The sequence below is a fragment of the Pezoporus wallicus genome, unplaced genomic scaffold, assembly GCF_028554395.1.
Source record: "Pezoporus wallicus isolate ANWC-B61680 ecotype Strahan unplaced genomic scaffold, APGP_CSIRO_Pwel_v1 contig_10389, whole genome shotgun sequence".
NCBI classification, from domain to species: domain Eukaryota; kingdom Metazoa; phylum Chordata; class Aves; order Psittaciformes; family Psittacidae; genus Pezoporus; species Pezoporus wallicus.
In genome coordinates this window covers 959,076-974,556 of record NW_026637666.1, presented here as the reverse complement: position 1 = coordinate 974,556, position 15,481 = coordinate 959,076, and the positions used below count along the sequence as shown (strand labels likewise).

The 15,481-nt window shown below is 36.3% G+C and overlaps 1 protein-coding gene across 4 annotated transcripts in view; it reads left to right on the top strand.

Moving 5' to 3' along the window:
- Window positions 1-15,481, top strand: part of BRIP1 (BRCA1 interacting helicase 1) — a 114,619-nt gene that overhangs the window by 7,216 nt on the left and 91,922 nt on the right. For all 4 annotated transcript variants that reach the window (XM_057407113.1, XM_057407114.1, XM_057407115.1 and 1 more), the window contains exons 7-14: window positions 3,847-4,140; window positions 4,614-4,835; window positions 5,252-5,451; window positions 8,825-8,957; window positions 9,530-9,681; window positions 9,987-10,155; window positions 10,271-10,408; window positions 10,811-10,972. In XM_057407113.1, coding sequence (XP_057263096.1) covers window positions 3,847-4,140; window positions 4,614-4,835; window positions 5,252-5,451; window positions 8,825-8,957; window positions 9,530-9,681; window positions 9,987-10,155; window positions 10,271-10,408; window positions 10,811-10,972 — 1,470 coding nt within the window. The remainder of the gene's footprint in view (window positions 1-3,846; window positions 4,141-4,613; window positions 4,836-5,251; window positions 5,452-8,824; window positions 8,958-9,529; window positions 9,682-9,986; window positions 10,156-10,270; window positions 10,409-10,810; window positions 10,973-15,481) is intronic.

Here is a 15,481-nt window from a genome sequence, read left to right as displayed (position 1 = left end):
GTAGAGCCCAGTGGGTGAGGATCTTCTGCCTGAGGCAACTGTTTTTAGCTGCTTTCAGTCCAGAGCCTGGGAATCCGTTTTTGTCCTTCTGCTGTTAATCCTTGCAAAAGAGGGCAGTTCTAGTGTGAGTTTAGATGGGAAATTATACCCTTAAGGTACTCTCTTGATTAATTCTGTCAAAGCATGCGGTCTGAGAAACTGGGGCAGCTGGGTTAAGGAATCCCCATTTATACCAAGTAAAAAAGTAAACAGTAAATGGAGAGTAGTGTAACAAACACTTGGGGTATCAAAAAACAGCTGTGAAAAGAATCTGTCTTAATGTGCTAGCCCATTGCAGTTTAACATATTGCTTACAACCTTCACAATGGAGTTTGAGTGACTTCTGTTACACATTCCAGGAGACTGGCAGCCTGTTACAATCAGGGTCTGGACTTCAGAATAGGTTAATTTACCACGATGGGATGAAGAAAGTTGTGGATTTGTATTACATGCTCTCACCTGACACCGTATCTGATCCTTTTTCTGCTGACTGACATTTTGAATGAGCTCTTTGAAGCAAGTTCCAGCTTAATTAAAACGTTTGCTTGGTTAGCAGTGATCTGTGAAAGCCTGTGATAAATATTGAACTGGGTTCACCTGCTGGTTACTGTGAGAGGATAAACAGCTGCTTTGTGTACTTTAATCAAGAGGCTGCATCACCAGCAGAATACTGTGCTTTTTGAGAGCTTATAAAGGAATAGCTGAAAAGCTTTGGTAATGTCACTGCTGATATCTTACTAGATTGTGCTTGTGTGATATTTCACACAAGAGGTATTCACTGCTGTATCATTCAGATGGCTTTGTAACCAGGAAATGTAGATGAAGATATGAAGAACTCCTCTTACCTCTTTGTGTTTCAAAGATCATAGCCTCAGTGTTTGTTTAGCTCTATTTTACACGTAGGACAGGTTGGTGGACTTGATGATTCCTTTTTAAATCAGACTTCCACGTTTTTGCCATATAAATATTGATGTGATAGGCTGTTTTATCTAGCCCCTGACAGAAGTAAAAACAAGTTAGATTAGCCTAAGGTCCATACAGTCTGGTGTCTGATCTCTAACAGCATCTGTTACTGGGTGTTTCTGATTAAACTGCAGAAAGCAGAGAAGTATCTTCCCCCCCCCCCACTCTCTCAACTGAAAATCTATATCCCAAATACAAACAGCTGAAAATATGTTTAGTTCTGAAGCCAGAGGGTGTTATAAAGTAGTTTTTTGTTGTCTTAATACTTTCATATTTTACATATTTATACTTGGCTCCCCACTCCCAATTCTTTCCTAATAAATGGAAACTTTGTCTAATTTTATTATAATTTAACCAGCATCTCTTTGTTGTGTCTCTAAAAATTTGTACTTTAAGAGGCAACACTGCTATGGAAACTGCCATATTGGAGTTACCACTTCGTTCAGCTGTAGACTATTTTCTTTCCTTTTGCTGTAGTAATGGGAGAATAACACCACATTAGATTCTGGTGTGTGATATTAACAGTAAATTCTTTTTGTAGACATACAGAATTAAGATAGTTTGGTTTCAATAAAATTTAAAGATGGCCACACCATTTTCTAAAGCATAAAAATGCAAATTGACACATCTGAATAATGTGCAAAGAGCAGGAAGAACTCAACTTTTAAACTGTTTTAACCAGTTTCTTCAAGTTTTTCTTCATTATAAAACACCTTCTAAAAAGGTTTTATTTATGCATTTACATATGTTTGGCTAATGGTGTTTGTGGCTTTCAGATGTTTATTTATACTCTTATGAGTTACTATAAATGAGCCTGAGTTTACAACTTTTGCCACGTTGATTTTTTTTTTTTTTTTTAACTAAAATCTGCTTTTCAAAGTGGAAGGTAACATTTGAAAACTGGAACGCAGACTAAAGTGCTGCTTAAAGCCAGTACTACACCAATTTCATACCTTTTAAGAAAAACTTTATAAAGGCCACCTGTAAAACACTGTCATTTAGAAGCCTTACACATAAGAATACTTAATTCATTTAATAAAAATGAAATACATCTGGGTTTTTTTTTTTGTTTTTTTTTTTAAACCCACGGTAGAAGAGCTTTCAGTTCATGTTTATGTATGTATTTATTTGAACTGCATTTTCCTTTTGTTAGAAAAAATTTTGCAAAGTAGCTGCCTGATTGGTCCTAATAATTTTCTGTTACTTTTATTTGGTAAACTAAATGTCAGGCTGAGCAATAGCAGTGGTGTATTAGAGGTATGATATCATGTTGGAATTCTGTGTATTTCTTTTAACTTTGAAAACACAGTCTGACTTGAAATCAAAAGATGAGCATGTTCTTAAAGGCCCTACACAGTAACTGCTTCAGTTATATTGGTGGCATGCTAGCAGTGTTTTCATTATTTCAAAAAGCAAAATAGAATGTAGGTAGAATTATCAAGGTACAATTTGCATTGCAGTTTTCTGTGTGAGTGCAAACACAGTTGGGTAGTGCCACATATGTAACATATACCATATGTCAGCTGTTTCCTGCTTCGCTGTTGACAAGAGCCCCATTCATAACTCTTCTTTTTATCCTTTCAGTGAATAAGTAATTATTCAATATAGAAGGCAGGATATTTGGAACTGGCTATTTAATGTGGCAGCACACGGTAATGAAATCTGCTGTTACTGGCAACCTGAGAGGCGAATGTAACAATTCCAGCATGGGTGTAACTTTATCTGCTTTGAGGGCCTGTTTACTTGGCACATCAGTGAACCTTTTATCCCAGTGAGTGACAGCTCCAGAAGGGTTACATTTACATGCGTTCTATCATGTATTGTAATATTTAATGGCGGACAAGGCTGAGAGAGACTAAGGGTAATATGAACTTGCTTTTCCTCAGAGTGGAGGCTAAAAGACAGCTTGATCTCCAGAGTTGTGGTGTAACACACAGCATGATTTGGCATTTGTTTATAATGGATAATCTTACTGGTTACGATTAAAAGGGGAGGGAGGAGTATTTGAGTGGGCAACTACATGTTGTTACTTGCACTGTCACCTGAAAACAAAATAAAAACTCTTTTACACTAGAAGAATTCGTTATTTTTTTATGGGACGTGTGTGGACATGGTTATTCATGAGTTACTTCTTTTCTGCTAGTCTTTTCACACTAATTATTACAATTTCTTGACAGTCTTTCCAGTACTTTACATTATGAGAGAGAGTGCTTCTCAGGAAGAAAAAAAATTACTTTTAACAAATACTTTACAGGATTAGGTTCTGTTTAGAATGATTCCCTATGTGTCTTTACTTTAATTCTCATACTTACTAGATGACCTTTGACATAATGGCATGGCAAACATGTTTCTAATAGAGACTGTATGACATGGTCTGTTGTATCTGCAGATTTCATTAAACTGTCTAGATTTCTTCTGTTTGCTTTAAGGTAAAAATGTTCTCAGTATTTTAATTTGGGTGTCTGGTCCCAAGGTTGTCTTCACTGAAGGTGCTGGACACTTCTTGTTCTGTAACAGAAGTGTCCTTATGGTGAAGCTCAAGTACAAGAAGTTTGTTTGCCTGTGTACATACTTAACTGGAATAATAACTCTTTCTGCAATTGGGTTATGATGAAGTTGTGTCTAGTGACTGCCAGAAGTTTTTTAAGATTTTTCAGGCATGAGGACATGGTGTCTATGCTTTAGCATTTCTGAACTTTCTGCAGTTTGATAGGCCACCTTGGTGATTTAACTGACTAACTTAAACTATCCTAGAGGGCATTTTCTAAATAGAGCATAAACAGGTTTATCATGTTCATTTTACAGTGGGATTTTGTTAATCTCTTTTTTTGTCTTGGGTTGCAGTCTTCCGGCCCTTGCACTGAGTGTTCCTGTTCTTCTGGAAAAGAAAGTGATAAAGATGCTAGTAACAGGAAGAAGAAAGAAAATGGAGATCAGCCTTTCATTCCCAAAATATTTTTTGGAACACGAACACACAAGCAAATATCCCAGATCACCAGAGAGTTGAAGAGAACAGCGTATTCCAGTGTCCCCATGACAATTCTTTCTAGCCGGGATTATACCTGTATTCATCCAACGGTATCTAATAGTGGCAGTAACAGGAATGAAATGTGTGTAGAGTTGCTGGAAGGAAAACATGTGAGTAATTTCATTTGAGAAAATGAACACTCCTTGAAACATGCTAAAATGTAGTTGAACAGTTAGAATGAGTAACATTGCTTACTTCTTTATCCTATGTTGCTTAAATGCCTCCTGGTAATTCAGCTTAAATACTGTTAGAAAATGTGATGCACAGTATCAGTACTGAAAAAAGAATTATGCAGATAAGAATAGTATTTATGACTGTAAGGTTAATGTTCCTAACAAGGCTTAAAATGTCTTTGCTTTTATAGATGAAGAAGAAGGAAGTGTCCTTTATTTTAGGAACATGAATTTGCCTGTTTTCTGTCTGACATGATATGTTTGTCATTAGTGTCTGACATAAAAAAATAGCTGTTAGGAATGTGTCCAGAAAATGAAGTCACATGCACGTAACAGTTTAGGGGATTTAATCTTACTTGATTTTCATTACTATTTTGTAACCATGGACTATCTGCCTTCTTTGCCTTTAGGGCAAGTCCTGTCTTTACTATCATGGTGTTCATAAACTCAGTGAACACCATGCACTACAGTCTGCACACAGAGTGTATCAGGCTTGGGACATTGAAGATCTAGTGAGCCTGGGAAAGAAGCTTCGTGCCTGTGCGTATTTTGCAGCCAGAGAACTCATGGTGGGCGCAGATATTGTATTTTGTCCTTATAATTATCTTCTGGACCCACAGATACGGGAGAGTGTAAGTATATTTGTAAGGAAGAGATTGCAATAACTGAAGTTAAAGGGAAGTTAAAACCATAATGGCCAACTGAAATCTGATTTATATCCAAAAATATTATCTACAGATTAACTCCTGGGTTAAGGTATTTTTCCTCTCTCTCTCATTTTTATTTTTTTTTCCCAGAATAGGCATTTCTGTATTCCAAGGAATGCTTCCACTGGTCCCATACTCTGTCTGATCAGTTTGGGGCTTGTTGCATTTTTTTTTTAATCAGTGGAAGATAAATCCTTGCAAACTTCCCAGTTGTTTGGTTTATGGAGAGTGTGGTAGGTTCAGATTATATTAATCCAGACTTTTTTAACAGCATCCTGTTAGTTGCTGTTTCTCCTTAACGTCTTTCGCTTTGTTTTACTAGATCATAATTTTCTTTTTAGATGGATATTAACCTAAAAGGCCAAGTAGTCATTTTAGATGAAGCCCATAATATTGAGGACTGTGCTCGCGAATCAGTGAGCTTCGGTGTTACGGAAAGTCAACTAAAAGCCGCTCGAGAAGAGCTAGACTTAATGGTCAACAGCAACATCAGACAGAAGGATCATGAGCCCCTACAGGCTGTGTGCTGCTCTCTGACAAAGTAAGGCAACTCTTTCTAATTCCATTACATCAATTAGCGGTTTCTAAAATTACAATTAGATTCCTTTTGCTGGTGCAATTTACTGGTTGCTGTTTTGCAACTTAAGTATGCTTCAAACTATGGAGTCACCCAGTTTTTGTTCATTTGAGGAATTCCCAGGGTTTTGATATAGTTAAAAAACCCATTCATCTTACTCAAAGACAAACATTGAAATCCTGTTTGAAAAGTATGTTTCCTCTAGAAGGATTCACTGATCTTTATGGGGGTTACTGTCCTAACTTAGGAAGTTCTGTATGAAAACTTTACCTGAGATAAATAATTTTTCTCTGTCACTTGTTTCTGTTAGCTTACACGACAAATAGTAACAGCATTATTTTATCAAAGCATTACATAGTTTACATTTATAAAATGCTTTCAGAGCCTCGGGCAGGAGGTATTTGGAGCAGGCTGGAATCTGTTTTTGGAACCAGATTGGAATCTGTTTGGAATGGGTTCTTCACAGGTGAAAGTGAATTTGTCAGATGTGCCCTTTGTTTTCCCTGTGAAACAACTTGAACAAAGATACAAGGGTCTGAAAAACTGAGGTACATGCAAATTCTCAGAAGAGACTGAAGTCTGTAGAGAATTCAGGTAGCAACCTCCTTGAACGAAGCATGCACGATCTTTCCCTTTTGAATTTCTGATTATTCTCATGAAAAAGTTGTCCACACAGGATTACTGGTCATTCCTGGACTGTATCAGTAGAATGTGGTTTTAATCATTTGCTTTTGTACTGAAATTGAAACCAAGGGTATGCTGAATCTCTTAGTACCTGTCTTGTTGGAACATAAGGATAGAGGAGTCCAGTGGATGGAGAAATATGGATGGTTGAGGGAGTGGTTTTGAAAGCAGGAGTTGATCAGTAAGGCAGAAAGAAGCTCAGAAAACAGATGTTCTTTTTGCTTCTTTCTGCACCCATAGAGGAAAAGGTAGTAAGAGTGGAAAAAAGTTAACCTTCAGAAACTATGGAAATACAATAGGAAGCAGAAGACCTGAGCAGAAGTTAACGATCATGAGACAGGATGGAACAAAAGCAAATGGGCCAGAGTCAGAAGCTCAGGAAAGAGGGCAAGAAATAAGGGGTGAAGGCGAAAATCTTATGAACGGAGCGGGAACATGAGGAAGTTGAAACAAAATCAGAAGAGTTTATCACCAGTAAAGAATTTGGAATTTAGCTCTGTAGCCCTTAATTTTTGAATTTTTCATGTGAGGGATCCAGGGACTGAAAGAGTTCAGAAACACTGCTAATGAAACCTGGAGCAGCAAACTCAGCAGGATAAAAGTGAAGAATGATATAAGTGGCTTTGAAGTGAACTGAACTCTGATTAAGTGCATGTCAAGATTGTCATTTTGTTGCATTAGTGGCTGATGAAATAGACTTCAGAGTACACTACAGCAAGTCTCCATTCTGAGAGTAAATGTTTGTGTGTCACAGAAGCTGATTCTCCTACCTTAGATATTTGAAATGTTAAATTTTAGTAAAAGATAAGAATAGCATGGCTGGAGATTTGAGTGCCCCAAGCTTTTTAACCTTATCAGAAAAACTAAGGATGATTGTCATGGGAAATTTTCCAATAGCATGGAAAGCAGAAGACTGGGTGTAAATAGCCAGTAATTGGTAAAATGCAGGGTGAGGTGGCTTTGCCAAACGCATGGGTAATTAGAAAAACCTTATTTCAGTTATAAAGATCCTGGACCTTCATTCCAGAAAGCACTTAAGCATGGGCTTAGTGCCACAGAGGTGCTGAAATGACTGTTTGGAGGAATTTGAAGGTATACCATTGGAGGTATGCTGTCAAGCTTTTCTGATGAGATGCAGATTTACCAGGACAAATTACCTTGTTCAGTGGAGTAGGCTGTGTCAGCAATGGGAGTTTTTGGTAGGGAGAGAAGGAGCAAATACACTTTCTTGAACTGAAGGCACGTTTGTGACATTTGTCATATCTTTTCCTGAAAATACTGCATACTTCACTTCAAACCCATAGATATCTTTCTGGGTATCAAGTTAGTTTTATTCATGTTTACTGCTGTATTCTAAAAATAAGAGCTATTTCCAAGTAAATGCTTTGACATTAGATTTAATTGGAGGAAATTATTCTAGGATTTGATTTTTTTTGGTGATATTTTAGTATTAGGAAGGTTACTGTGTTAAGTTTGTGTTTGCATTTATAGTGTGACCATTTCAAAAGTATGTGATGGTTTTTGAAGTTCATAACAGGTAGACAGAAGTTTTATATCTGCAGACATGTTTTATCCATTGTAAATCTGTGTCGTTTCTGTCACAGTGGCAGTTTTCTAATTTTAGTTCCAGGTCTTTCTGATCCTGTTTCTGAGGAAATGGGGCAGAGTCCTACACTGGTGAAGTCCTGCCTGTGTTAGTGATCATCATAGCTTAATAAGAAGAAGCAAATTATAGCCAAAGAAGTGATTGTTCTGGTGGTATTTATGGGGGTTTGTTTGCATTTAACCTGGCAAAAGGAAAGGTTCAGGGTTTTTTTAATTGTTCCACTAATCAGATTATTTGCAGAGACATGACAGGAAATCTGGCACTGAAACAGTCACTGAGCCTCGTTGCTTTTGTTGATAATGAATAACTGTTTTTACAGGTAAATACTTTGAACTATTGTAGAAATGACAGCTGTCTTTCTGATGCCTCCTGCTGGTTGATGAAATGGACAGCTTTGGCATTCCCTGACAAGGAGGAAGCCTGCCTGCTCTCTAGGCAGAGAGAAGGTCTCATTATACTGCAGGGATGATAGAGGACACACTCAGAAAAGATTTTAGCTGTGCCACAAATTAGGTGATCTACGTGTTTAGATCAGGTTTTCAGAATGTCCTGTCGCGTTTTGCATTGTACATACAGTTGTAATTCTGCTTAGTTTTTAAATTGTAGCAGTTACAAATACCTGCAGATAGACCTGCACTTTTTATTGCCCCTATATGGTGAACTAGTATCAGCTAGAGTAAAAATGAGTGGCTTGAAAAGTACAGCAGAAATCTTTCTTAAATGAGCCTGACATATTGTATATTTTAATCCTTTTTCTTTATTGTAAAGATATTACGTGATGATAAAATAGAATGCTATAGGGACAAATTTTCGTCTTGCCTTCAAAGACCTGCATCATGAGCAGTTCCCTAGAAGTTAGTTCAACAGTGACAAAGAGACATATAGAAAAGCAGATTCTCTGTACTTAGATGTAGTAAAATACTCACCATCAACCTCATAGAAGTCTGGTGCAATTTTTGAGGTTTGGTTTGTATTTTGAGGTTTGGTAAAGTATCTCTATCTAAAATTAATGCTGAAGTTATTTCTGATTTCTCTTTCTTTTTACAGCTGGTTAAAGGAGAGCTCTAGTCAACTGGTAGAAAGAGGGTATGAAACTGCTTTTAAGGTTTGGAGTGGAAAGGAGATGCTCACAATTTTGCACCAAATGGGAATAACTGATACTACTTTTCCCATTTTACAGGTAATGTTGTATGCTGTATAACTGAGTACCAGAGTGCACAATATTGATGTTGTTAACATCTTAAAATGTAAATGAGTTTAAATCCTAACAGGTCTTTTAATTTATTGCAATACTAAAAGGCTGTATGAAGAGGATGCCTGATGAAAACCATGAGTATTCCACTTGAACTACTGGGATTTGTGGAGAATCAGTGTTTTAAAGGATATAACTGATAATGTGCAATTCTTTAAATTGCAGCATTGAGTCAGTAATAGTTTTGTCTATTTTGTCCATCCGCATTTTTCTTGGCTGTTGAAATGTATTTACCCTATTTTCAATTTTATCCTTCCTTTCTGTATAAGCCTTCTGTATAAGACTATAATTTTAGTCATAACAGATGTGTATTAGTTTTTAGAAAAACACTTTAAAGACGTTGTTACTTTTCCCTTCCAGTTCTTGTCTTCAGACTGACTATATGGGTGTTTTAGGTGAACTTTTAAAGCAGTGTGCTGGAACTCTTGTATCTGTATTAGCTTTGTTTTTGAGAAGATACTTAGGATGTTGTTAATGTGGGATTTGTTTGCCTCTCATAGAAACATTTAGCTGCTGTCCTGGAAAAAGAAGAAAAAGTATCGATGTTCGGTAAAGAGGAACTGATTGAGATACCAGTTGTGAGCCCTGCCACTCAGATGGTGCTGAAGGGTTTATTCATGGTTCTCTTGTATCTTTTTAAAGATAAGAGCAGGTCAGTTCAAGTCCGTAGCCTGAGCAGTGTGGTGGTGGTGAATTCAGCTGCTTTGACAAAACACCTCTTTTGTTTGTGAATCCCTCAGTTATGGTGTCTGGCTTCTGAGCTGCTTCTGGATTACACCTTATTTTAAAATATTAATTATTGTAAAGTTTCATTGTTTTTTTAGAAAGTATAAAATTCTTTTTATACTTAATTGTAAATGCCTTGTAGCAACACAGGTTGTGCTTTGTATGGGCTTAATGCTTACATTTTCAATTCTTTCTTGTAGGATTTTTTCATATTATTGTATCTCTCTGTAGGTTTGCAGACGACTACAAAGTTGCTTTACAACAAACTTACACCTGGAATGAAAACCCATCTGATGCTTCAGAGACAAGTGCCTTCTTTGCACGGCCCAGGCGTAAAAAGAATTTGCGGCAGAAAACTGTAGTCCACATGCTTAATTTTTGGTGCTTGAATCCTGCTGTGGTAAGCTGGGTGTGAAGTAGAAGACCTTTAGTAATTTTAGTCTAACAAATGTATATAAGCTTTTAGAAAAACAGCACAATCACTTTAAATTCCTTCTTTTCTTTCTCCATCCTAGGCTTTTTCTGACTTAAATGATGTGAGAACAATTGTTCTGACATCTGGTACACTCTCTCCAATGGATTCCTTTTCTTCAGAGCTTGGTGTGAAGTTTTCTATTCAGCTGGAGGCAAATCACGTTATCCGGAACTCACAGGTAAACTTTTGCATTATGGTTCCCTCTCCTGAGGTGTAATGATGGCCATTGGATGAGAAATAGTGACTGTTCATGACAAACCCATTCTATAAGTGTAAAAAGGAATGTACAGAACTATTGCTTGGATTAATGCAATTATATAGTACATTTTCAAATGGAAAAAGGGGCAATTTTAAATGTGTTCCTGGAAAAGTTGCAGTGCTGTATTTCTAAACAGCCATCTTATCAGTTATTGCACTTTCTCTTCTGTTTTTAAGTGCCGGAATTAATTTGTTTAGAAATCTAATATTATATCTCAATATTTCCCCTCACACTTAATATTTCATTAGTTAACCTCAAGTAATTTAATACAGTTTGTGCTGCGTATTTTAGAATTAACTTTTTAAATATGAACTACACCAGGTTTGGATTGGCACCATTGGAGTGGGCCCTAATGGTCGGAAGTTGTGTGCCACGTTCCAACATACAGAGACCTTTGAGTTCCAGGATGAGGTGGGAGCACTTCTGCTCTCAGTGTGTCAAACAGTAGCTCAAGGAATTTTGTGCTTTTTGCCATCCTATAAGGTAAGGATATCTTAATTCGTATTCTTCCTTTGAAACCACACACATTTTGCTTGAAAATGTACTGTGTAATCTCTTGCTTTATGCATTAACATATATAAATGTTTATAAAATAAATGTAATAACACATTGTGATGCCATTATATTGTCAGGTCTTGAATTTCCTATAGGCTGGTATACAAGTTTGTTTTAATGAAAACCCATGTTTATATTTGTTTTCAGCAGGTGTCTGTATCTTAGTGAATGGGTGCAATTTCTTCAGTTTTACAAAACAAGCCAGACTGATCTGCAGGGGTTTTTTAATCGTTTCCCTGAATGTTTTGAAACTATTATAAAAATCCCCCAACCTCATCTTTGTAACGCACATCAGGAAAGGAAAATCTTAGTGTATAACTCAGCAGCAAGAATGCTTTAGCATGTTCTCTGTGTGCTCCTTGAATGCTGTATTCATCCAGTTAATTTCTTATTTCCTTGTTTCTTGTTCCATTTCACTTCATTGGCGAATCTGGTGTATTTTTCTTGAGTCAGGGGAATTGCTCACTGGCATTGTCTGAAAGGAATCAAATTTCTCAATTTCAAATTATGTCATATCTGATTTCACTGACAACAGGTATCTAAGTATGGTTAATCTGTACCTCACACTGGTTCTGCTTTCTTCTCTCAGCTCTTTCTTACTGTTATTTATGGTCAGCTCTGAGGAACAGGAACATAAACCTGCAATATAATTCTGTAATTCATACCCATTTGTCTTGTAATGCTTGCAAGGGTGTGACTTTTTTCATTTGGAACCATCATTTATGCTTTTAAAAAATCCTCTCAACAAAGAAAACAAAAACCTCTCAAAAAAACCCCAATCGCACAAAATCCTACCAAATGAACATGCCCCCCCCCCCCAGCAAATGGAAATAACAGATTCAACCATTTCCCTCATCTCGAAGGTTCCTTAAGAGGAAAATCAGAAAAATTTTAAAAAGAGAAAGAAATAATTTTCTTTAATTTTCTTTAATTTTTTTTTTTTTATTTTTTTTCCTCCAAAGTCTTTGTAATAGTTTTGTTTAACTGATGAGGTTTCAAAGTGATGGGTTTTTCTGTACTGGGTGTCTAGAAAGAATTACAGTTATCGATGCAATTACTGACAGTAACCATTAGGTGACCACATTAGACCAGGTAATGTACAGTCACTGGTAAAGCAGGTTACTGACTATAAATTTACTTAACCTGGCTCAAGACACTGCACTTATGTGCATAGTTAATGATCTGAAAAGAAATTTTGTATTCAATTTATTGAAGAATCGAAACAGGAGTATTGTCATTATTCTTTTTACTCCAGTGTATGATGTTGAACAGTATGTGATGGTTGATCTTAAGTATCCAGACCTAACAAATATTTATGAAAGTTTTATATGAGAATAGTAATCTGAATTGAAAGAGTAGAGAGAATTTGTAATGACATTTAATAAGGAAGGAAAGAGATTGCTGGACAGCTCTTGTACCCTCCCCCTCTCACTGCCCTTATGTTTCACTGACAGGTCATCTAGCTAAACGCAGTGAGTGGTCTTTTTTCTTTGTGGGAACACTTCCATGATCCTAGCAAAAATATTGATAAATATAAATTGCAGACAATTGAAGGATGATATTTTTAAATCACATTGCCAATATTTTTCTACTGATGCCCTTTTTCATTCCACTTTTACTATTCTGGATCGGGTTGCCTGTAAGTCTGAGATTAAGATGTTGAAAACACATAATAATGTAAGCATAAGCATATTAGTACAGGGAAAACAAGGTATTTTTCTTTTATCATTGTACAGAATATGGCTTACCTGCACATTTACATTTCAAACCTGATTTTCAGAGATTTTTGTGGGGAAGTTGCTATATCTCTAAAAAACCCCACAGCTTTTAAAGAAATTATTCAAGGCTATCGAGATCTGATTAATATACATGTCACATACATCACTAAATTAACCTTTATGAGTTAAGCATATTTTTTGAGGGTTTTATGAATTGGAGTTTCAACTTCAGATTAAGTGAAAAATAAAGTTTCTACGTGTCTGAAAGGCTGATGGCAATGCTCTGAATGTTGAGTACTATCTATGCAGATGATTTGATGGAGCTTGAATTTAGGCATGTACACTGGATGTCAGTTTGGTTACACTTGTAGATGTGTTTTCCAGTGCAACATTCTCTTTCAGTTTTAAGAATGAGAAGCCCTGCTTCTTGGATGGCTCTGTCTGGTTCAGTACCTTGCTTTCAGCACTCATCCTGCCCATTCTTTCTTACCTGTTTGCCTGAAAATCTCTTTGATAGTTATCCCAAATTCTTTTGCTTTGTAAATAAAGTTAGTTTTATTTTTCTGGAAAGCCCATTATTAATGTAATTCAGGTAGTAAATTGTATGTTACTTTCAAGAGTTTAGATACAAGGAGATGTTAAGGACAGAAATAGCACTTTTGTTCATTTCTGTTCACTTTGAATTCTGTTCACTTTAATAAAATATAGGTAAATGTTCTTTTTCATTGTAGGAATGGTAAATCCCACTTTTTTGCCTCAGTCTATGGAAACAGAAAAAGTGGAGGGTCTGACCTCTGCCACAGGAAGCAGAAGCTGAGAACCCTGCCTGAGGCAGTTTGTGATGACTGATCAGGCAGTGTTCTCCTTTTGCTTGTCCTGTTAGGCAGAGCTTCACTACACAATGTTGAAAATAAATTTCTGGTAGAAATAGAACAAATAATATAATTTAAACTGCCCAGTCTGGAATTTAAGGAGCTTTTATGAGTAGTAGTTGTTTCTCTATATTTTTTTCTGGAATTTCAGGTTGCTCTTTATACGTGAAAGTAATGCTCTACCAATACTTGGTGAAAGTGATGACTGACTCCTGTATTCATGTTAGAGCTGGAGAAACAAACTCTGGCAGAAATTTAGTGATTTGTTTCAGGCTTCTGAAGTGTATAATAGAAAAACTCTCTCGTAGTCACCTAGAAGATGTCAAAGTGCTAGAAAGTTTCTATGTACAAATAGAGGGCAAGTGAAATTTCTAAATGTCACTGCATTAACCTAATCATAAAATGAAAAAACTGGCTCCTGCTCATAGAACACTGGAGATGGATGCTATAAATGTCAGCAGGGTCCGTTGCTGTAGCAGCTGGGGTTTCAGTCACATACTCCTTCCAGTGCTAATGGGTGCAGAAAGCATCCATTAATGGCTTGCATTTTTCTCTATTAGTGCTTCTTTAGGTAGATTATTTCCTGGGAGATTGTAGATTTCTTTGAAGAAGCTGTCCACTGCCAGGAAGAGGTTGTAGTCACTTGTCTATATTTTGCTCTGAAGTGCCCCTTACAAGAAGATATTTATAATCTGTAGAATGTTATTCAACTGTTTTGTAAAGAATTGGAAGTCAACATTGTAAACCTGCATTCTTTCCTAATGATCCGTTTATGAAGATACTTAGGCTGAGAAGTTACTTTCAAAAGATCTTTTTGCCTAATGTTTGAACTTCTGTTACTGCAAAAAAGTCTGAATAAAAAATAATTTCGTAGTTATCTTCTGTGCCCCTTCTATCCCCTGCTTCATTGTTTGGATTTTTTTTTTTTTTTAATCAAAATAGCTGTAGCAGAAACAGCTCAGTGCAGTTCTGTGGGCAAAGTCTGCCACCTTGTTCTGTCTGTAATTTGGAATTGTCAGGTGCAATGTGAATAGGAAAAAATTAATAGTAGAGAAACTTCTTTTTATCTTGATCAGGTATTTGAATAAACATTTTTCATTGGGAAGTGACACTTTAAAAAATACATATGGAAAATATCTGAGGTTAATAATGCAGTAGAGGAAAATATATGGATGAGAATAAAACAGTGCATCAGATACGTGTCTCCATGTTTGGTGGGTGTCTGTTCTGAACAGCTGTGATGCCATGTTTCACAAATGGATAATCTACAATAACATACAAATTTTTCTGGCATGTTGCCTTTTTTAACATAAGCTTAATCTTAGCATTAATTAAATTGCAAACCTAGATCATTTGAGGGTTACTAAAACTGGTGACATTATGCAACAAAAATGAGTTCATGTGAAAATCAGTAGCAACTCCAGCAAAAACACTCTATAAAAGAGAATATCAGAAGGTGAAAAGATTACTCAGAAATCTAAGATGCTTTTAAACAAGATTAAGATAAGGACCATTAGGGTTCATGTTGCCAACCTGTCTGCATTAAGATATATCTTGCCTGGTGCCTGCATCTTAGATGATTCATCCAGTATGTGTCATATCAAAGTCAAGGTATCCAGTAAGGAGAAAAATGCTAATGCTTATAAATTTTAGTGAAAATCCATCATGATGAATTAGCTGACCTTTAGTAGCTTTTCTACAAAATAAGCTTTGGCCAGTGATGTTAATGTTGGGGTTTTGTTGTGTTTTGCTTGTTTTTTTTTCCTGTGAGGCATTGTTGCTGAATTTGTATCTGCTAATTGTTGAGCCATAACTTGAAAGTAACATTTGTAAAATAACATAGTTGC